This window comes from Antrostomus carolinensis, unplaced genomic scaffold, assembly GCF_000700745.2.
Source record: "Antrostomus carolinensis isolate BGI_N321 unplaced genomic scaffold, ASM70074v2 scaffold24992, whole genome shotgun sequence".
Lineage (NCBI taxonomy): Eukaryota > Metazoa > Chordata > Aves > Caprimulgiformes > Caprimulgidae > Antrostomus > Antrostomus carolinensis.
This window is the reverse complement of record NW_010300518.1, coordinates 313-22253: the sequence shown is the minus strand read 5'-3', so window position 1 is coordinate 22253 and position 21941 is coordinate 313. Positions and strand designations below refer to the sequence as shown.

At 38.8% G+C, this 21941-nt stretch overlaps 1 protein-coding gene across 1 annotated transcript; it reads left to right on the top strand.

Annotated features, from left to right (window-relative positions):
* Nucleotides 1-270: 270 nt before the first annotated feature.
* Nucleotides 271-21014, top strand: ZBTB10 (zinc finger and BTB domain containing 10; the record flags this gene model as incomplete). The annotated part of the gene is made up of 5 exons (XM_029083804.1): nucleotides 271-1168; nucleotides 5878-5893; nucleotides 14614-14771; nucleotides 16881-17056; nucleotides 19765-21014. Coding segments are annotated over 5 exons (1554 nt in total), but the record flags the coding sequence as incomplete, so codon positions are not given.
* Nucleotides 21015-21941: the final 927 nt, after the last annotated feature.

Below are 21941 nucleotides of genomic sequence, written 5' to 3'. Positions count from 1 at the left end.
CCCTCAAGGCAATTCTGCTAGCTCTGTTTTTGTTTCAGATTTGGGAGTGGAGGGTGCAGAATGAGATTGTGATTCTTAGTTTTCAGAAATATTTTTTTAATTTCTGTATTCCTGCCTGTCTTTATGACCAAGAACAAAAATAAAAAAGTTTGAATAACATTATCTTCTTAAGTTTATTTTCATAATTTATTATTGCAATGTTGGAGGACTAAGGAGAGCATTCATTAAGAGCTAATTATGGTTGTGGTTTCTTTTTTTCCTGAATTGCAGGAGTCAGAGTTACCATCAGAACTGAATAATGAAGGATACTGTGATTTTAACAGCAGGCCGAATGAGAACTCTTACTGCTATCAGCTCCTGCAAGAGCTCAACGAGCAGAGGAAGAAAGGCATTCTTTGTGATGTTAATATTGTGGTGAGTGGGAGGGTCTTCAGAGCTCACAAGAACATCCTGGTTGCAGGCAGCCGCTTCTTTAAGACTCTCTATTGCTTTACAAACAAAGAAAGCCATAACCAAACCACTGTTACCTATTTAGATGTTGTTGCTGTTCAAGGTTTTTCTGTCATCTTGGACTTCTTATATTCTGGTAACCTCGTGCTGACGAGCCAAAATGCCATTGAAGTGATGTCGGTGGCCAGCTACCTTCAGATGACGGAGGTTGTCCAGTCCTGCCGCAACTTCATTAAAGATGCCTTAAACATAAGTATAAAATCAGAAGCTCCAGAGACCGTTGTTGTGGATTACAATAGAAGATCTGTAAGTAGGGATGGTTTGTCTCCAAGGGATCAGAAAGTTGCCAGTTTCTGGGCCACACGAAACCTTACCAGCTTGGCAAGTAGCATAAAAACTGAGAATGACAGTTACCCTATTGATGAGGGCCAAATGGAAAGCTACCAAATGAATGACTGCGGTTGGGTCCAGGACAGCTCACCTGAAATGGCTGAAAATGAATCTCAAGGTGAGGCAAAAGTTTTCGTATGGAATGACATGGGCGCACAGGGACAATCAGTTCAAGAACCTGGAAAAGCGAGAAGGAAAAACCAAGCTGCAAAGAGATTTATTTATAATATACCACCTAATACTGAGGAGAACTTGGAAGATTGCTCAGTGTTGCAACCGTCAGTCCCATATCCAGAAGAAGATTTGTCATTTATTAAAGAAGAAGCAGGTAAATATTACTTAATGTCAGTTATGTCATTTGAAAATAAATTATTGAATAAAGTACATAACAATGTAACTTTTATGAAGGTATGTTGGACAGGATTGTTTAGTGAAGTTGGCACACCAGTCGGGTTACTGATCGGTAATCCAGTTCTCCAGCTTGGGGCACAACGGTGTATCTTTGGCTAGAGGAAGGAACGACAGAGCTGTACCTTGCAGTACCTAACGCACTGTTTGCGTTTGATGCTTGAGCTGGGGATCCTTACCAGCTGGTAGAAACTAAAAGTCTTACATTTACATTTCATCTGTAGCCACTATTACACACAAAATAAGGGAGTGGTAACTAGTGGCTGATGATGTTAGTTGGCTGCACAGAGAGAAAGGGCCTTTATAATTCTGTACACTAGCAAAAGATTTTTGTGGTCATCTCCCTCATCTGAATGTCTCCCAGAAACAAGAAGTCAACTTTCCACTGCTGTTTAGTGTAGGGATGTTTCAGAAGCTCCAAAATTAAGTAATCCTGGCTAGTATAATAGAAACTCTTAAGATGAAACAGATTGGAAAGAGCTGCCACAGTGACATATAGTAGAGGGAATATATTTTTGTTGAACTATTCTTTTATCAAATCCTGAGAGTGACTGAATTCATGGGATTTTTTTCCTTAAGTATCTATGATTAATGTAAATGCTAGAATAAGATTAAATATGTTTGTTGAACAAGTATGGTCACACATACAATTATAAGCGGACTGTTCACAATGTAATTGGGATTTGGGACAATGTAATTAAGTTCAGGTTTTTATTTTTTAAATTATTATTGTACTGTATGAATAGTTAAAGTATATATTTGAAGTAGTGCCATTTAACTGTATCACTCTTAGAAGAATTAGCAGTTTTGAAAACTTACCCTGATTTAGGAGTCAAATTAAAGGTGGATTTGAGACATAGCTGGAATAAAGTTACTTAGATGTGTCTGTTTCTAAAGCAATTTAAAATGTATGTCTCCTTCAAACATCAAAGAGCTGTGGATATCCTCTGCTTCCCAGGTTCAAGGGGTAGAATTAAGGAGGGGGGGAGAAATCAGCACTCACACCTGTGGGTATAGAATATTTCTGGATATTTTTGTATTCCAGTGACAAAACAGAGATTTGAAAGCAACCTGAGTTCTGGGAGGGTCTAGGAACCCATATTTACTTTGGTGGAAGAAAGGATGGCCTTAGTTTCTTCCTGTACACCCAGACTTGTTTAAAAACAAGGCTGAAATAAATCCTTTGAGCGGTGGTAGGGCCAGGCTATTCCTCCCGTGGCCCTGAGGTGCCTCTGCCCCCAGTGCTGTGGTTGCCGGCCTGGCTGGCAGCTGCGGAGGCGGGAGGAGGCAGTGGGTGAATAGCAGCGTACAGAGGGCATGTGGTGACGCTGGGCTGGGCTGTGCCAGTACGTGTGCATGGGCACCACGGTGACGTGTGACAATATAGAGTAATGCAGACTGGAGCTGTGGACCTGTGCATCTGACAGCTGAGCAGGAGCAGCCAGCACAAGATATGTCCATAGTGTTAGCGAGTAGTGTGGCACAACAGGAGCAGCTCTGGAGAAGCAGCTGTGCAGTAGAGTTAAACTCATTCCGTAAATACTTCATGGGGGCTTGCTTCCCTCTGGTCTTAATTTCTGAACTCAGTGAGTAGGTCTACTTTAGGTTTGCAGTTCAGCTTGGGAGTGTGGACTTGTGAAGTGAACGTCCTGGTCTTCTCCTACTTTCTAAGCTTTCTTAGACTGCACAGGGTTTCTTCTGGATGAAATGAAAATAGACGCTGTGTTTCAGAAACTTGCCTATCGCATGCCAGCTGCTAACAGGCCTTGGGTCCACAGCGCCAGGTTAGATCTAGCCTTAAGTAAAGCACCTTGAGATGTGCATAGTGGGGATGTGGAGTTGTCAGCACCCACACAACAAATCTGCCTGTGCTGGGCTACGCTGCTTGCTCATACACACTTAGTTGTCGTGGCACAAAAAAAGGGCAGCAGAGGGTCTGGAGCAGGAGCTGAGGACCTGTATATTAATTGCACAAACATCAAATTTCTGACACAATTTAGCATGTGATTTCTATTTCTCATTTATATGGGGTAGGTATTAAACATCTTTTACTGTTGGAAATACCACAGAGACTATTTCTACTAAATTATATCCCCAGCAACAGAAATAAATACTTGTTTGCATTCTGCAGAATTTGAGTATGTGCTGTGGAGCATTCTTGAAGAAATAACAGAGGATATGGGCAGTACAGTAGTGATTGAACAAGTTTAGTCCTTGTTCATTCTTTTTGGACAGAAGCATCAAGGTTTCTAGTAACTCTTTGTGCTAAAGAATTAAATTATAAAATCCATGCAACATCTTGATGAAAAGAGCTGTATTGGAGTCTAGGAGCAGTGAATTTGTGCTGTGGTGTCTGTACAAAACTATGGAAAGTTCTGTGATTGCAGGGAGGAGTTTCAGTTTTATTGAACTGTAAAATAGCGTCAACTAACGATCTCCTTGTTACTTTTGGAACACAACATTAGTAGCCCCAAGTAATTAATTACATTTTCTGTCAGTGTTAGAACTATTTTGGAAGCCATATCTAGTATTTTTATAATAAGACCTTTACTTTTATGAAGTTCTCATGTGCATGCACATTGTTTGAAACAGGAAGAGATATTGGAAGTAGGGCGTGGTATAGCTTAGTTTCATCTGTAGTCTGTGCTTCAGTATTTGGTTTCTTTCTTCTCTACTGCTGGCTAGCTTTTTCTTCACTCTGCAGGTAGATTCCACTCTTAAACACTCTGCTTTCAATTGCTCCCTCTGCACCCAGGAAAAAGTGGAAGAGGGAAGAGTGGAGAATTGGAAGAATGACAAGAATGAGTTGTAGAGTAACCTGCAGGTTATATGGTAACTTTTTAGTTGTGGATTAAATTTCTTGTGGAAATGGAAAAACTACCAAAAATAATAGGCACTGGGAGTTAAAAATGCGTAAAAAAATATCTTCTGGAATAGATCTAAGACAATTCTGTGAGAAGGAAAAGAAAGAAGAGTAAATTCTTAGGGTGAAAGCTAAGGAGTGCACTGTCCCTTTGGTTACTAAAAGGGAAAGGGTAAGCTTCTACAACTACTCTTTGTCATGTGCTGATGGGGATAACCAACACCAGCTGTGGTTATGAGATGTCCAGTTACATGCAAAGTGAGTTGCTGTGTCCTTGATTATGGTTTTGGGTTGTCTGATGGTTTTGTGAGCGGAAGGAACTACCATAGTGTATGGTGGAAGGGGAACCTGTTTAAGAACACTCCTCGCTACAGAAATTTACTCCAAAAGCCACTACCTCAAATTCCATAGTAAATGGACTTTTCAGTTGGGTGCTGCTAGGTAAGTATTAAATAATCATCGATAAAAGCTTTCTGAACTATACAAGTTTTCCTGCAGGCATCCGTTGACTTCACCTTCCTCTCGCTCTGCATTGCCAGTGAGTTTATATTAAACACCTTCCCCGTAAAAGTAGCACTTTGGTGATCTTCAAAAAGCTCCATGAAGTTGAGATGGATTTTAGGTTGTGGGTACTGTCTGACTTCATTTACTTACTCTTTTTGAAGCTTTCAAACCTTCCCCAGTTCTAGGTATATGAATGAAAATAGCTGTTTTCTTTACACTCAATTTACTGCCTATCTCACTATTTTCCCTTCCAGTTGATAATGTGCTAAAAAATGTCTTCACAGCTGTGGGGCATCATACAAGTAACCATTTACCACGGTGGAAATTACAGTGCAATTGGTCAGCATCTCTTAGTCAGTTTCCAGTTCATAAAAGCTCAGTGATTCTAATTAATCATATTCTTAATGTCTGTTCATAGTTTGTTACTAATTTATATCACTTTTTGAATTTATTTTTCATTTGGGCCTGTCTTTTGGAGTACAAGTGTCCTGTCCTCAGGCTTCAGAACATAACTGTGAAGTATTGCTTAGGCTTTCCAGAGCCCACAGTGTTGATTCTTAAGGAGACTTGTATGTAATATCCCAGTAGGTTAATGAAGCTACCACTTGGACTTGTTACCATGGTTTTAAGGCTAGATAATGCTATGTCATACATTGGGGTGGGAGTGAGGGAAAGGATAACAAGGGTAGGATGAAAACAGGTCTTTCGTGGAACAGGAGAGTTCCTGAATAATTTTGTAGAGGTTCTTAAGGAATGTAATTCAGCTTGCTGTAGAAGAAACTACTTTTCAGAAGGATACAAGCAGCAGCTAAACCTGCTTGCAAAAAATGTCGTGCTGGTCGCAGTTTTTGTCGTGACGGGAGGGAGCAGCATAACACAACTTGGTCAGGACTTTACAGTAGAGACAGGTAACTTTGTATTTGAGGAAATCAAGATTGATGGACTTATCTGGACACGCAAGTATTTCTTGTAGGGATAAACCCCACTTGACTGACTTGAGTTACAAAGAAAAAAAAAAAAGTGTAAGCAAATTAGGCTTTTCCTACATGGTACTATAGACTCTCAGTCAGATCTTTCTCAGATCTGTAGTTGATACCCTGATTGAAAGATTTAAATTGCTTAATGGTCTTTTAGCCTCTTTATTTGCCCCATTCCCTGTGTAATGCAGTATTGAATGCTCCCTAGGTTTTTAGAAGTCATCCAAGGAGAGTACAATATCTGGGGTAAACCTCTTACCCATTCATTAAATTTACCTCTCCCAGGGACAAGTAGATCCTTGCGTTCTCATGGTATGCTCTGCCACTGACCTTGCAACTTTAAGCAGTGTTCTGCATATTACTGTTGTGTTTGGTTTAGGTTTTTGATCCCAAAGACAAGTAGATCCTTGCGTTCTCATGGTATGCTCTGCCACTGACCTTGCAACTTTAAGCAGTGTTCTGCATATTACTGTTGTGTTTGGTTTAGGTTTTGTTTAAAAAAAAAGCAAGCAAGGTGGATGGGTTGGAAGAAGGTTATGTGGTGTATACAGACCTTTTCTGCCTGAGAAAAATTTGTCTCAGTGCCATTGAAGCACAGGCAATATATTTACTTTTGAAAAACAGTCAGTCTGAGGTGCTGATTTGATTTTTCTGCTGCCTCATTTAAGAAATAGTGATGATGATGGCAGCAGCTCTGTAAATAAAGAAAACCAGGGGCTGTGTATCTTGTTGATTCATTTGAGGGGCATAACTCCAGCCACAGAAGTTAGCTGTACTGTTTCTTAGCTTCCCCCCTACATCTCAAAGGCGTAGCTCAGCCAGTCAAATCTTTAATCAAATAATTAATTTTATGACATGCTGAGAAGTGTAACTGTGTTTACTCCAGATGTTTCAGATCCTTTTGGATTGTAGCTGATTTTCAGAGTAGTGTGAAGCTCTTTTAAACTATCATGAAGATTAGAATACAACTTCCTTTACAAAACTTTTTTTTCCAGATAGTAATTATCCTAGAAAATAAAATCTTGTTTTTATCCTCGACCCCCTTATCTCTCCTGCATGCTTGTCTTCACATGCCTATCCATTTCCATATGGTATTTGTGAAGCTAAAGCCGACTAAAGGACTTTTTAAAATATCCTTTATGCCTTCACTGACATATGGTACAGAAAAACAATGTTAGGTTTCTTATTTAACCTGTAGATTTCCTGCACTGGTAGGCCTGTTCAGTTCAGTTACACCACCACAACTCTCTGTGAAAGCACTCTTATGCTAGAGTGACTTTGTCATGTAAGGGTTTATAGAAGTATGAATTGATCAATTGTCATTCACTTACTCTGGGCTTACAACTCAGTGTTGCGTGGTTTTGAGGGTTTTTTGGTTTGGGGATTTTTTGGTTTGGTGGGTTGTAGATTGGTTTTGGTTTTTTGGGGTTTGGTTTGTTGGGGTTTGGTTTTTTTGTTTTGTTTTGTTTTTTTGTTTGTTTGGTTGGTTTTTTTTGAGGGAAGGAATAGGTCCTCCTCAGTGTTGATAGCAGAGTAGAATAGGTTTTAAGTGGCATGTAATTTGACTGAAAGACTATTCCTTCAGCTTTTCTTTTTCAGGTTCTCTTTCCATGCTGAGTTGTTCCGCTCACTGCCCAACTGTTTACTGTCTGTCTACATCTTGGAATTCTTGTGTATGCAACTTGGAGTAGTTTTTTGGGGTGGAGGAGGGAGGCAGGCAGCATTTCTTGTGCCAGTTTCTAGCAGGTATCAGGAAATAACGTACAATTAGAAATATGTTCATAATGTAGAAGGTTTCTATGAAATGTAGAATATTGCAGCATAGCAAGCTTATGCTGTGTGTTTACCCTAAAGCTTGTTGTAATATTTGCAGTGCACATGCATTATTAGGAGTACAGCTTCAGCAGTTTTACTTTAAGCACTAGCCTTCACTGATGCAGCTTTGTTAGTTAGAAGCTTCGTCTTGTCATACTGGGAACAATGGAGAGGGGAGTTGGCAAGATCAGAATTGCCATTTTTACTGTAAAAATGTAGCCACAATTGCAGAACTTCAGTCACTTCTGGGGGGTAGTTTGAGGGGACATGATCTTTAAAGCTGGGGAAAAAACCCCTTTGTTAATCAACTGTTGTCTTTCATGGCTAGATCATGTGTATGAAAAGTATGAGCTGCACAAAAGTTCCAGTCTTTTACACATTTGCTTGCTTAAGACTTGAGTTGATCCCCTTTCTTGAGTGTAGTGTTATGTCTTACTCTGTAAGGGAAGTGTGACACCAACCTGGCAAACTTAGTTTGTCATGTACTCACAGATCTTATGTGGAGTTCCCAAGGAAATGCCTGGATTTGTGGTTGGTTTTTTGCTGTTGTTGGAAGGGTTGGGGTTTTTTCTGTTTTGTGCTGGTATTTTACAGATTTTTACAGATACCTTGCTTTTCTTCAGAGCCCCTGGTATTCCTGGACAAAATCCCTTGGTATTCCTGGACAACGTTAGGCTTTGGCAAAGTAAGTCTGGAATGAATGATACTGAGAGATCATTTGAGCACAAGGGTTTTGGTCAGTTATACTACTGCTTCTAAGACTGCCTGCAATTAGGGAAGCTAACATGAAGTTAAGATCTCCTTAGTATTTCCTTTCAACTGTTTTAGCATAAAAAGTTGTTTGAACCAAAACAGTCTCAACACAGCAATGGTATCTGTGCTTATGTCTTTACATAAGAATAAATACAAATGAAGACCCATATCAGTTCTTGGTATATTTGTCTCTATTACAGTGACATCAGTGGTCTCTGATCATGATGTGTGATGATTCTTCTGTTTCCTGTCCCTCAAGCTGACATTTAATTCTTCCTTTAAAGAAATATGTCTACAAGCTATAATGTGTAGCTGCTAAAATGATAGCAATAGCAGTTCTCTAATGCTAATGTAGAAAGAAACTATGGCTTTACTGTGTAGAGAACCCTTGTATTAGGGCTAAGGTGAAAATAAACTTATTTTTCTTATTTTTTGTTTTTTTTTAATTGAATACTTTTTTACCCCTTCATTAGGGAGAGACTGGCAGCCTTGAGGACAAGTCAAACTTATTTCTTTAGATTTGTTCTACCGTTGCTTTTTCAAAGAGTTAGCAAGAAAATAGGAGCATAACATAATGCCAAGACATTTAATTTAGTTACCAAAGTATCTAGAATGGTTGGTGTTTTTTTTACTGTATCCAGGGATCTTAATCATAAATGCCAGTCGGTCTCTGGGAGTTTAATGCAGCCTTTTAGGTGTGTATCTCCTTGAAAGTCCTACTTATATTAACACTTTAAATATAAGACTTGATGAAAAGAGAATGTGAAATGTTTCTATTGGAAATTCTTTGAGTTATCTCTTGGAATACTTTACTTGAGAAAGCTCTTGAGGTACGTCCTTAAATTGGTTTGTTTGTAGTGTTCATGATCTGGCCCTTTAGCTCACAATATAGTCCAGAAGTTTATGGATGAAGGTATTTCTTGACAGTGAAGTCAAGAAGGGCTGTTTTCCTGAAGATAGCTTGCAGAGTCTCTTACTATCTAACATCTTAATCAGTGATCAGAATAGTGGGACAGAAGAAGCTCTCAGCAAGTTTGCAGATGACCAAATTGATCGGAATGGTTGATATGTTAGAGGGCAGGACTGGGCTGTTGTTCAGATGGACCTCAGCAATCTGTAGGAATTGGCCAACAGGAACCTCCAAGATGCTGTGCAAAGGCAAATGTCAAGTCCTGCATCTGGAAGGAGCAGCCCTGTGCATCAGTACAAGCTGAGTGGCTGTGTCATAACTGCAGAGAAGAACCACGGGGTCCTTGTGGACAGCAAGCTGAACATATATTGGTAGTGCATCCTATGAGCAATGAAGGCCTCATAGTGGTGGCATTAGCAAGAACCTAGCCAGCCCTGAGGGAAGTGATAGTGACTCCCCTGTACTCAGGACTGGCAAGACCACATTTGCAATACACGTTTGTGCCCAGTTTAGGGCAGCCCAGTACGAGGAAAATGCTGGCAAGCTGGAGGGAATACAGTGGAGGGGCACTAAGGTTGTTGGGGGGGATGGAGAATATGTTGTTTAAGGAGAGGCTGAGGAACTGAATTTATTTAGTATGGTGAAGGCTGAGGGATCTACCTGCCATCTTCTACCACCTTAAAGGGATTATAGAGAAAATGAACCCAGATGCTTTTCATAGGTGCACAGTGAAAGAGCAAGAGTTAGTTGTCACAAATTGCAGCTAGAGGAAATTCCAGTTGTATGTAAAGAAAACTGTTGACCATGAGAGCAGTTGTCTTTTAACAGATTGTTTAGAGGGTTTATGGAATCTCCTGTCCTTGTAGATATTTAAAACTTGGCAGTGTCCAATGCAACATACAGTCCAGCTTTGAAGTTAGCCCTGCTGTGAGCACGAGGTTGAACTAGATGACCTTCAGAGGTCCCTTCAGACCTAAGTTTTTGTTTGAGTCTGTGATAGTCCGTGAGAACAGTAACTCCCCCACAAATAAATGATCTGGTTGAAGAAAGCTCTTGCCATCTTGTGTTTCACTGATGTAACCTTTATGGGGAGAGATCATCAAAATAGATTCCTAATGTGAATGGCACCCCTTTCTCGAGGTATAGTTTTTCAGGGAATATATGATAAGCAAGTTGAAAAGCAAGTGGATTATATATTTGCCACCAGTTGGTGGTCATCTGGCAGGGTTGGTTGCCTTCATAATCAAGGCAATAAGCCCCTTTCTTTTTTTTTTTTTTTTTCATGAATGAGAAATAGTAAAATTAAGAGCAGTTTGGAGCAGTACATAGAGTATGAGTAAGATTGCACTGGCAAAATGTCTTAAATTTGTCTGAGCTGTCTGTGGGAAGAAGCAGGTGAGAAGTTATATGCTTTGACCCCTTTTCAGAAGCAAGGTTAAAGATGTGAGTAATACTTTGGAACAAATGGAATACAATGTATTTTCTTTCCCCCACCTTCCCAGTATGTCAGTCTTGGCAGTGCTGTTTTTTCTGGCATGTTATTTAACATAAGAAATAAATCCAGCTCTCTCGTAGCAATCCAGATTGTATCAGTAGATTACCACTGCTCTTTTTACAATCCTTGAAGGCTGTGACCTAAGCACTTACCCTGTCTACTTTTTGTCTTTTTTAATTGATCTGAATGAGCAGTCAGTGTCGGAAAACTTGGTGCAAAAATAGTAGTACTCCTTTTTCTCCTCTTCTACTGTTTTTAGTGGTGATATGTATAAAGAAAACAGAAGTCAAATTAATTACAGAAAACTGTATCTAATGCAAAGTTTTGTAGCTTCTCCCTCAGTACACCCTACATCCATATCCCTTTCAATAATGACCTTTTCAATGGCTTCTATTGTTCTATCATACCTTACTCAGTAATGTCTCGTTTTGTTCTCAAAAATCAGCATATTGCTGGTTACAGGAAAAAAAAAAAAGCAAAACTTGTCAAACTAAGGATGTTTCTGCTCAGGTGTGTTCTCTTTTTCTGGTGAAACTTCCCTACCTCTTGCCTTCAAAATTAAAAATCAGTGTACCTGACTTCTGGTTATCCTTTTTCCTGAGAACAAGCACAGTAGAATAAAATTCTTCCATAAAGTTTTTGTTCACTGTATTTTGGACTATCTTTATCTCTTCTTAAATTGACATCTTAAGAATTTTAGTGCTGATAGTTAATCAGCTTATTTGTGTTCTGTTTTGGTTTTATTATTTTGGGTTTGTTTTTTAATATCAAATTACTGATAGAAACCTCTTCTCCATGCAGGGTAGAAGAAAGGGTAGCTGTTGGAGGCTAATTGACATTTGAATAATAAAACTTACAACTTTTTTAGGAATCAACTAAACTGTAAAAAGGTATCCTTAGATCAGAGGAAAGTTGTGTTCAGATGACCTGATCTCGAAATACAGCATATTATTGTTTCCAATTAACATCTTATTTATTTATATATTTTATTAGGAGCTTTCCCACTGCTGTCTATATTTCCCCCTTTGCACCCCACCCCCAGTCTAGCAGTACAACTGCATATGTAGTTGCTTTCAGTCTCCCATCAAAATCATCTGGGTTTAATTTGACAGGAACAGGTTAGGTGACTGTATCTGTGGTTTTGCAGACAGGTTTCGGGGGGCAGTAGCCTGGGTGGGAGGAGGAATGGGAGAAGATGTCACGAGCCACAGAGGGCTGTAACATCTCGCACTTGGCTCAGCTACAGTTAGAAGCTTATCTGACTGTAGGCTCTATGTCCACCTGGGGAAACTAGTAGGGGCTAAGGTATTGCACTCCCAGTTCCCAGTCTACACATAATTCATGCCTTTCCTATACTGATGAGCCATTAGACATTAAAAATACTTGTTGTTGTTTTGGACACATTATATGTGTACTTAATCTAGAAAGCAGGTTTTCTAGGTCAACGATTTATTCTAAGAATAAGCATTAGGTTTAATTATGATCTACTTAGTCCTGTACTGTACGGAGACTGAAGTGTCTGTAGCAACCTCTTATCTGCTGTGGTATCTGTGCCGGTGTTCTTTCATGTTATAGCAGGTCTTCTCTTCAAACTGCAGGTAGAAAGATTTAGTAGTTATTATCTACACTAGACTACAGCTCTTAAGTCTTTTTGGCTCTATGCCAAGTCTTATGTTAAGATCTAAACCTATGCAGGGATTTGAACTCCTGACTTCCCTCAAACTTCAATACCAGCTGTGAGCATGAATGTTCCTAATGAAATTCAATTTGTGTTCTCTTGGATCCAGAAGAAATGTCAAAGTGACAGTGTTATAAATGTGCTTAGCCTGGTACAACTCTTACAGTAATAAAAGCTTATTTTGAAGAAAGCTGTGCAATGTGGCATATACACAGCATATACATTATATATGTGAGCAGTAAAGGCTTGGTCTGTTGATTTTACAGGTATTCCTCACATAATGGGAGGAAAAAGTTATTAAAATACATTGATGTTCCACTGGTCAACTAGAGACAAGACAGTTCTGTTAAAGGGGAAAAACCTGTAAAGAAAAAGGTCTAATATTTTAAACTGATTAGGAAAGTTGTTTTATTTTTTTCTCTGTTAGATCCTGAAGCCGACTTCAATTTGGAGGCTTTTAGCTTTGAGGTCAAGTCATCTTTGCTCTTACCCAGAACTGTACAACACTGCTTCCTCACTAATCCTTTCTTGTGTTTTACTGCTCACCTCGAAGCAATGTGTAGTTGGCATGTCTCTAGGGTATCTGTGTTCTATTCCTTCAGCTGTTGTGAGATGCCACTGCTGGAGTCAGTAGCTCCAAATCAGTGCAAGGAGTTCCTGCCTCTTTTGGACATAACAACAACTATTAGAGTTAGTAATTAAAAAATAATTATTTATTTTTTTCCTCACTACTTTGTTTTTTAAAGAAGAGGGAGAATTATTTCTGTCTCCTCGCCCTTCTTTCTTTTTATACCAAAATAGCTAGGTGGATGAGCTGAAGCACCGGGGTTTCTCTTCCTTCATCCACTCAAGCTCTGCTCTTTAAAAGCTCCGATGGAATACCTAGTTTGGCAGTTGTGATCCGGCTTTGCTTGTCACTTGCCATTGTCTAACAGATAGGATAGAATTGTAAGCTTCCTATCTGTTAATTGATTTCCTTTTGAACTGTTGTCTTGTTGAAACCACTGCTGCGGACTGTAATACTGCCTGAGTAGTAAATGAAACTACTGTGTATGTCTAATGCTTTTAGGATTTGTAATCTGTACCTTTTTTTCCAGTAAAACTGTAAGTTGTGAGTGTTTCAGTGGGCAGCTTAACACAAGCTGCGTGAAATTGTAGTTTACACTGTGAGAATTTTCTTTCCTGGAAAAATCTTTAGAATGAGCAGCATATGGGCAAAAGAAAGTCTTTGGACCATTAAAATGTACAGTCTCAGGCTTGAAAGTGCAGATGTATCTGTTTCCTCTGAAGCCTTTCTCAAGACTTTTCACAACTGTGACATTGGGAATCCAGTGTGAGGACCCGAGCACCATCCAGACAAGTAAAAGGAAACCTGCCAGTTTCCACTGCGGTTTGTTTATTTAACAACTGTGTGCCTGTGAGGAAAGTAAGGGATTTATGAGTTCATGTTTTCCAACAAACTCCTGTCTTGGGGATTTGGGGAAAGATTGATTTGCTCTCTTGCCGGAAGGGGCTTTGCCCCACAATACGATTTTGTCAAATGCCTAGTGCAGCTTTCTTGTGTGCTATTTATAGTTCTCTGTGCTGTGTCATAGTGAATCCATATTCACTCATGCAATTCTTACTTGTTATGAAAGTATGGAATTAAACAAGCAAGGTTCTCTTTCTTTTTAAGGCACTGTTCACTTACGAATGATTTTTTTCTTTTAAAGAGGAAAAAAATGCTAACCAGGCAAAGAGCATGAAGTGCTTGTCTAAAGACTAAATGTAAATATGTGAAGTAGTCTTTTAAGCTGGTATATTCCAAGTAATTATGGTTTCTTGAATTGATGTGGTTTGGAGTAATGGAGATGACTATTAAAAAATGGGTTTAGACATAGCTGTAGGATAACTTATATAAATAAAGGTATTTAAAGCACGTCGTATACCACTGAGATATTTTAAGGCAATAAAGAAAATCACACCTCCAGTAGAAAATGTTTACTTTTGTACCAACTAGACTGCCTGTGGTAGACCAGATGAGGTCACTGCACAAAGCAGTTGTAAAGAGAGTCCAGTGGAAAACTTTTTTTAGCCCTGTCATGATGATAGTGAGGGGACAAATATCCTTACCATAAAAGTTCCTGTAGTATGAAAAAGTCTGTGAATTCTCCTCAGGATGAGGAGAAGAAATGATGCTGTGGAGAGTAGTTCAAAGGTCTGATTTCATTGAAATTAGGAATGCAGTTATTTCTTCATTTCAGTATTGAAGAATGTGAAAAAGATTAGAATTACTATTTTAAGCTTTGAAACTTTTTTTGTCACAGTTTAAAAAGGATATATATATATTTTGCTAAACAACATGACTGATTAGAACCCGGGAAGCTAAAGTAAGACTGTGTCTGTAATAGGTACTTCAAGTGACTTCAAGTATGGACTGCTGCCGGGTGCTTCAAGTGATTTCAAGTATGGACTGCTGCCGGGTACTTCAAGTGACTTCAAATATGGGCTGCTGCCAGAATCTTGGCCGAAAGAAGCTTGGGAAAATGGCAAGTATTTCTGATGGAGAGGAGGTTGCTTTTTGCCTCTGGTTGGGTTTCTTTGTCTTCTGTGTGACTGCTGGTGGTATTTGATTAATTTGTTTACAGATGTATAAGATTAAGTGTTTACATAATCTTCTTCAATATCACTTGCCTTTCTGGGTAATCTAAATAGGAGCACTTCCTTTCCTTGTAGGGAGAAAAAGGAATTGAAATGTATGGAAAAGTAAAAACAAAACATGATTTATGCCATCTCTTGTATTGTGCCTGAATATAAAGATACCCGAGATCTGTAATGATCTGATAGCCCTCCCCCTGCCCTTAGTAAGCTAACTACAGGTAAATGGGCTTTGAAATGGAACACTTGGATGATGAAGATATGGAGTTAAATATAATTTTAAAAGTACATCTCATAGCATACTTCTCGCTATTGAAAATAAAGACTTCATGGCAGTGAAGGTTTTAAATTCAATGCAGCCATAACTAAAGGCCTCTTCAGTCAAACCTGTGTTATACAACCTACCCTTTCACAGCTTATGTGCCTTTATTAATAGCTCAAGCAAGCAATTATTTTTAATTATTTTTCTGTCTGAAAGCATACCTAAAAAACCACCACATCTAAAATAATTATTGCTAGACCCTTAAAATACGTAAAGTCTTCAATAAAAAGAGGATCTTAAGGACGGGGTAGTAGTAACACCTCCCTCATCTCTGTAATACTTTGAGCTATTACTGGGATGTGGTTTATGGTTTACTTTAAATATTTTGGGTTTTTTTTCAGCAGAAGAAATTGGGTTATCAGAAGGTGAAAAACACTAGCAGACAAGGGATTAGAACTCCAGTCCTAGGAGATCTGCCTCTTCTTACACCATTAAGTTCCCATATATCTTACTGCCCTGGTATCTGCCTGTCTGTCATACCCCTGTTGAAGTGCATAAGAAAGCAATTTAAAACTTTTCTTGAACTTCTTTTTCTTCATGTAGGCCATTATGTGACACTGTGCTGACCTGCATCGTGCATGAGTGCTCCAATATACCAAGGCAAACTTCAGAATATTAGCAAAATTTATCTGCCATGTCATGATGGATTTTGAAGCTGGGAAGAGGCGTCTTAGATGTAGGCAGGCAGGCCCGTGCACATAACACACAAGTACTTCTGCTTTCTTCCTGCTAGCACGTATAATCACGCAGCCTTAACCAGTGCTTTTGGGGTGCTTCTAGGTGGTTAGGTTCATGTTCGTAAATAATCTCAGCTGTAGTAAGTTGAGTCAGTACTCTGTTTTCAAAATAATCCTTATAGTCCTGTGTGGCCGTCTTCACAGCTGTCACAGCATCCTGTGCTTTTCTGTTTCACACAGTAATAGGCAGCTGTAGTAAACCTGTTTTGCATGTATCCTTTGAGCAAGCTGTGTTATCCTTGGTCCAAGGATATATGAATAGCTCTATTCTAGCCTAAGGAACAAGTGAGCTACTGCTACTTCCCTAAGTTTTTTCTGCTCTCTTTATTTTTTTTTTTCTACTGTTAGAACAAAACAGATTTTGGGTAGAGAATAGCTAAGATCTGAACCAATAAGTTCCCCTTTCAGCTATTTCAGAATTATGCTCTTACTGTCCTACTCTCTTTGTCAATATTCATTCTTGGTTAGTTATACTTTTTTTATTTGTAGAGTCAGATCTTGGCAGGCAGTTCCTGCACATAATTCTAAATATAATATGGGGAGAGAAGATTGTAACTGTGTTAATGCCACATAGCTAGAGGGTTTCTAATCCAGAATAAAGTGTTTTCTGGTATAGGTGACCTCTGGAAAATGGAATACTGCTAACTTGTACCTAACTTACAGTGATTCATGAAATAAGACTTCTTTTCAAATAATTGATCTCTACTTCTGTAGTAAAAATTCCTTGGTTACAAGTAGGCATTTTTCTAGCAAGATCATACATGCTGAACCTACCAGTACTTTTGGTTTCTGCAGGCAGGCATTGTCCTCATTTGACTGATGAAAAGTCTTGTGGGTGCTTTATTGTTTTGGCACCTGTTTATTTTTGTGTACCAGGCAGAACATATTGAAAGAATTTTGTGTTTCATCATCTTTTCTCCTGATGGTTTATTTTCTTGTAGGAGATTCCTCTGCTTTAATCATGAACAAGCTGAAGTGTCCACACTGTAATTATGTAGCCAAATACAGAAGAACACTAAAAAGACACTTGCTCATTCACACAGGCGTGAGGTCTTTCAGTTGTGACATCTGTGGGAAGCTGTTTACTCGAAGAGAGCATGTAAAGAGACATTCCTTGGTAGGTGACCTCCAGTGTGTGTGTGAGTATGTGTGCACATGTGCAAGTGGGTTTTTATGGGGTCTTTTCAGATGTTTTGGTAGTTGGGAGAAACACTGTTCTCTGATTTGCCATAATGTAAGTTGGTTTGTGTTGATCTAAAATGGATGAAGATCAATATCTCTTTGTGATATCTGTACCTCTTATATTCTTAATGGAAAATGGAGTTAAGACAGTCATTGGAATTCTGATAGCAATAATTTGAATGTGAGGCAATAGAGATGCAGTGTGTGTAAGGATTCTGTACATAATGAAAGAATTTGACTTAGTGTTACTGCAATAGAATAGCACATCTCCCTGTTCTATAATGCTGCATCACCCTTTTCTGCGAGGACACCCTGTTAATTAGCAATTGCAAAATATCTCGAGGTAGTTCTGAAATACTTAATTCACAACTAGACAAAGCTATAAATATTGTATTTACTTTAAGATTTAGGAAAGAATGAAAAATATTTGAGATGCAGAAAGTAAATGTCCTTCTGACCTGCGTTCTACCAATACATTATCAGCAGCTGAGCTTACCCTGTCCCGTGCATGTTGCGTAACTCGGGATTTGATTCGAGTACTGTTTATCTGAGGATTCAGCGTATTATCTGTCTTGGGTATTTTGCAGGTACTGTGTATCTAGTCTGCAAGGAAATTGAAACTTAGCTATGATAGTTACTGTATAAAATCCAGGGTGTGTTTTAGGGGAGTAATAAAAGCAAGATCATGCTGATGGTGAGAAGGTAATAAAAAAACTCATTGTGCGGCATGTTTTGCAGATACTCAGGTTAGTACATGGAGTGGGGTAAATTGCACTTCATCACTTTGGTAGCTTTCCTCTGTCTTTTGAGAATCAGTAGACCACCTTGCTGCTTCATGAAGGTGTTCCATAAGTCTCCATAACAGCCTCACAGTTGGCTTTTTTTTCCTCAGTGGATAGAAAAAGTGGTTGTGAGCTTCCAAGTTTTAATGTGGATGCAGAAAATGCTCTTAAGTCTTCCTAACTTTCCTTTCTTGCATGTGCTATCATGAAATGGACTTTCTGTTGGGCAGAGATGCTATTAAAAGTAAATAATAACCTGAGTAATATCTGGATATAATTCTAGAAGATATTTATGAGACTACTGTCGTACTTTTAAGTATTCCTTAAATACCTTTACAGGTAGGAAAGGCATATGTTAATAGTTTCTCCATAAATTTTAGAACCAGCATCTTTCTTGTGTTCCACTGGACTTTTCTCATGTTAGATACACATCTTTCCATCCTGCTACTGCTGCCTTTCTTCCTCCTCCCATACCGCCTGCGAAGGCTTAGATGCCTGAGGGGACAGGAGTACCTGAGATGTTACCGAGTCTGAAGGAGGTTTTGTTCTGTAGTGTCTACCGGTGGCTGCAGTGATGGAGGTGGTGATGGTACAGGGCAGCTCTGTGGCAGGGCAGAGGAGATCAGATCATTATCACCTGTTGGCAGTGATACTGTGTAACATGCTTCTTCCTTTGTGGCTCACCAGAGAAGATAGCAACAGTGGGCAGTAGTCAGTCTACCAGGAAGAGTAGAGTGAGACTTGAGGTTTCTATCCTGCAGTATCTGACCGGGTCTTGTAGCTGAAGTTTTTTTTTCCCCTTCAGGAAAGGAGATGAAGTCAGACAGGGTGAAAATAGCTGTAGAGTGAGCTCAGCCCAGCCCTGTGCTTTAATCAAAGTGTGCTCTTCCTGATGGATTCAGAACACTTTTTTTTTTTTTTTTTTTATGGGGCTGGGTTTTTTCCATTCAACAGACACCTCAAACATTCTGCTTTGTGTGAAACATCATCATAACAAGTCTAGAGGCTGGGGAAATAACATGTAGTGTCAGCTGTACAGGTTATACACAGGGACTAAAGTAACTATTTGTATCTTGACCTTGGTTTGGTTTTTTTCCCCTCAGTGGTAATTTCTGTTTTATCTAAAATTTTCAATGTGACATCAAATGAGATATTTAAGCACATAGTTGTAACCTGCTGTGCAGACACAAGATACAAGAAAGAATTCTTCAACTTAATTTTTTCCAAGGTTATAACTATTATGCAGGGTTGCTGAATTCAGTTGCTTGTACAAGTAACATACTCTCAAATTCAAAATTAAAGTTTGTTATGCAAGTTAGTCAAAAGCAGCCTTATAATTTTACAGACAAGCTCACTCTACACACAGGGTAAAAAAAGTCATCAGAGAGACATGGAAAGATGTTGGGTTTGGTTGTGTTGGGAGGGAGGTGTCCTGGAAGAAGGATGTTGCTCTTTGAATTCACACAGGATTTAATAACTCTTGCTCATTCTTAATGTTTTTGGGACTTAATATTGTAAAGGCAGTTGTCTAAATGACGTGATCCTGTGTGCAACATGAGTGCTTATACTGTTCACATCGCCTTTCAGAGTGGTCATGAAATGAACACTCACCTGCTTATGGAGCAGGCAGCTATCCAGCTACCTGCTGAACAGTAAGCAGGTAGTTTGGTTGTGGGTAATAGCTCATGTTGTCAAAATGGATCTCTAGTAGTACTTCTCTTTCTCTGAACAGTGTTGGGTATTTTTTGGAAGAGTTTAAAAAAATAAGTTTTGTATTAGTAGTTATTATTAGTTTTTAAGTACTATATGCAAATGCAACCTGATAGACATATTTTCAGCTGTTAATATTTCTCTTCCATAGGTGCATAAAAAGGATAAAAAGTATAAATGTATGGTGTGTAAGAAGATTTTCATGCTAGCAGCCAGCGTTGGAATAAGACATGGATCACGACGCTATGGAGTTTGTGTAGACTGTGCAGATAAATCTCAGCCTGGAGGGCAAGAAGGAGCAGACCAGGTGCAGGACACAGATTTCCCTAGGGATGAAGAATATGAGGAAAATGAAGTGGGAGAAGGTGATGAAGAGCTCGGTGATGATGTAGAAGAACAGAATGACCAGTCTCGATGGGATGAATCTGGGGAAGTTTGTATGCCTTTAGACGACTGACAGAGCGTGTGACTTCGGGGTGCCACGAATGGACACTATATGGATTGACTGTCTGAATTTTTGGACTGAAGGCTTGCAAAATATGGTACAGGCTGGATGGTAGTTATGTTGCTGTGAAAAACATAGGGTCAAAGCCTTATAGCAAAAAAGGATTATTAATTTTTTAATTATATTTGCACAGACTGTGCAGCATACAACCATTTGGTTGAAATATACAGAGTCCTCACATCTACAGTCAGTTATCAAAAGAAAAATGTATTTTTTATTATTTATAGGATATAGCTACTCGGGTCCTATTCAGACATAGTAGTAACTGTACTTATGTTACACATTCATGGGTCTGATAACATGAATGAAGAAAATTGCAGCTTTGTATGGAAATACAGAGACAGCTTTCCCAGATCAACTCGTACTTTGTCAGTGAACCAGTGAAGCTAATTTGGGCTAGTGGCCCCTGTTTCCACAAGCATGTCTTTGCCATACAAACCTTACCTCTCCCACACTCGGATAGGTGAAAGCCAGTCATTTAGATATACATTGCAGATAATGCCAACACTGTATTGAAATTTGGGTTTAAAACCTTCAGCTCTATGCTGGCTGGTGGTATAGGTGATAAGCACTGGAGAAGTTAATAATGGCATTAATTTAGTGTCTGTTTCTTCACAGTTTTGAATTTTCAAGAAGGATGTTATTGATTCATCAGTTCCAAAATGATCTTTCAGAAGAAATGACCAATAATGAAAATAATAGACTGATCAGAGCATGAGTAACTCTTCCACCACGTAGTGAGAAGAGATAGTCATGCTAAAAGGTATCTGATGTAATAATGTTTCCTCCCTCTTCTAAGGCCCCCCACCTCTCACACTTTTTTACTTCCCTGGTGTAATACCTCAGTCCCACGGAATAGAAATACAAGGAATGGCGAAAGTGTCATATTAAACAGCTGTTTGGTTGATAATTTCTTACTTGTCTGGTTTTTGGCTAGCTATGTGGTGTGAATTGGACACTAGGCTATTGTGCCCATCGTTTGTCATTAAAATGAACACAGACTATTTTTTATTCTTTTGTACTTAATGGGTTGTTCTAGTGTTTAATACAAACCAGTCGCATTTAACTTGTTGACTTAATTTGCTGGAGTTTGTTTTTGTTTTTTTTTTAAGAAAAACAAAAAGTCCAAAGCAAAATAACACTCTTTGAGTTGTCTACTTTTCAGGATGATATGCTCCCTACACTCTTTATTTCAAATTTTCTAGAAGGCATTGAAACTTGAATTTTTGTAGCCATGTGGGTTTTTTTCCTAAGCTTGTAATATTGTACCAATGACTTCAGGCCTCTTTCATAGGGAGGGGAGGGCATTACACCTTCATCTTAAACTCCTCTGTGTTGTCTAGCCTAAGACAAATGAATTCAGGCAATTAGTGGAACAATACATCTGATGTATTATTATGTCACGAGTAAATATGCAGAGCATTTATCATGACACGTAGCTAGGCCAGTGTGACAGTACTGTAAAAAAACCAATTGAGAGTCACCATATTTTTTGGCTTTGTTTAATTTTAAAAGGAGTATATTTTTTCCTATTTTATATCGGGTAACTAGGTTATGCTAGTTGTGTGGATAACTGAACTATGCTTTGACAGACAGAATCTTAATGGTGCTCCATCTGATCAAAGTTGGTATGTATTTAAAGAGACAAGCTTTACTGTTGTCCTTTACATCAGTAGAACAGTAACATAATGTTAAGACATTGTTTTTGCTGATTGAAGCCAAGATAAGTTTGAACTACACTTAAATGGGAATTAAAATGCTTTTTTTATCATCCACTTGTTTCATTGGTAGTTTCCACATCATTGTAAAACTGACAGATGATT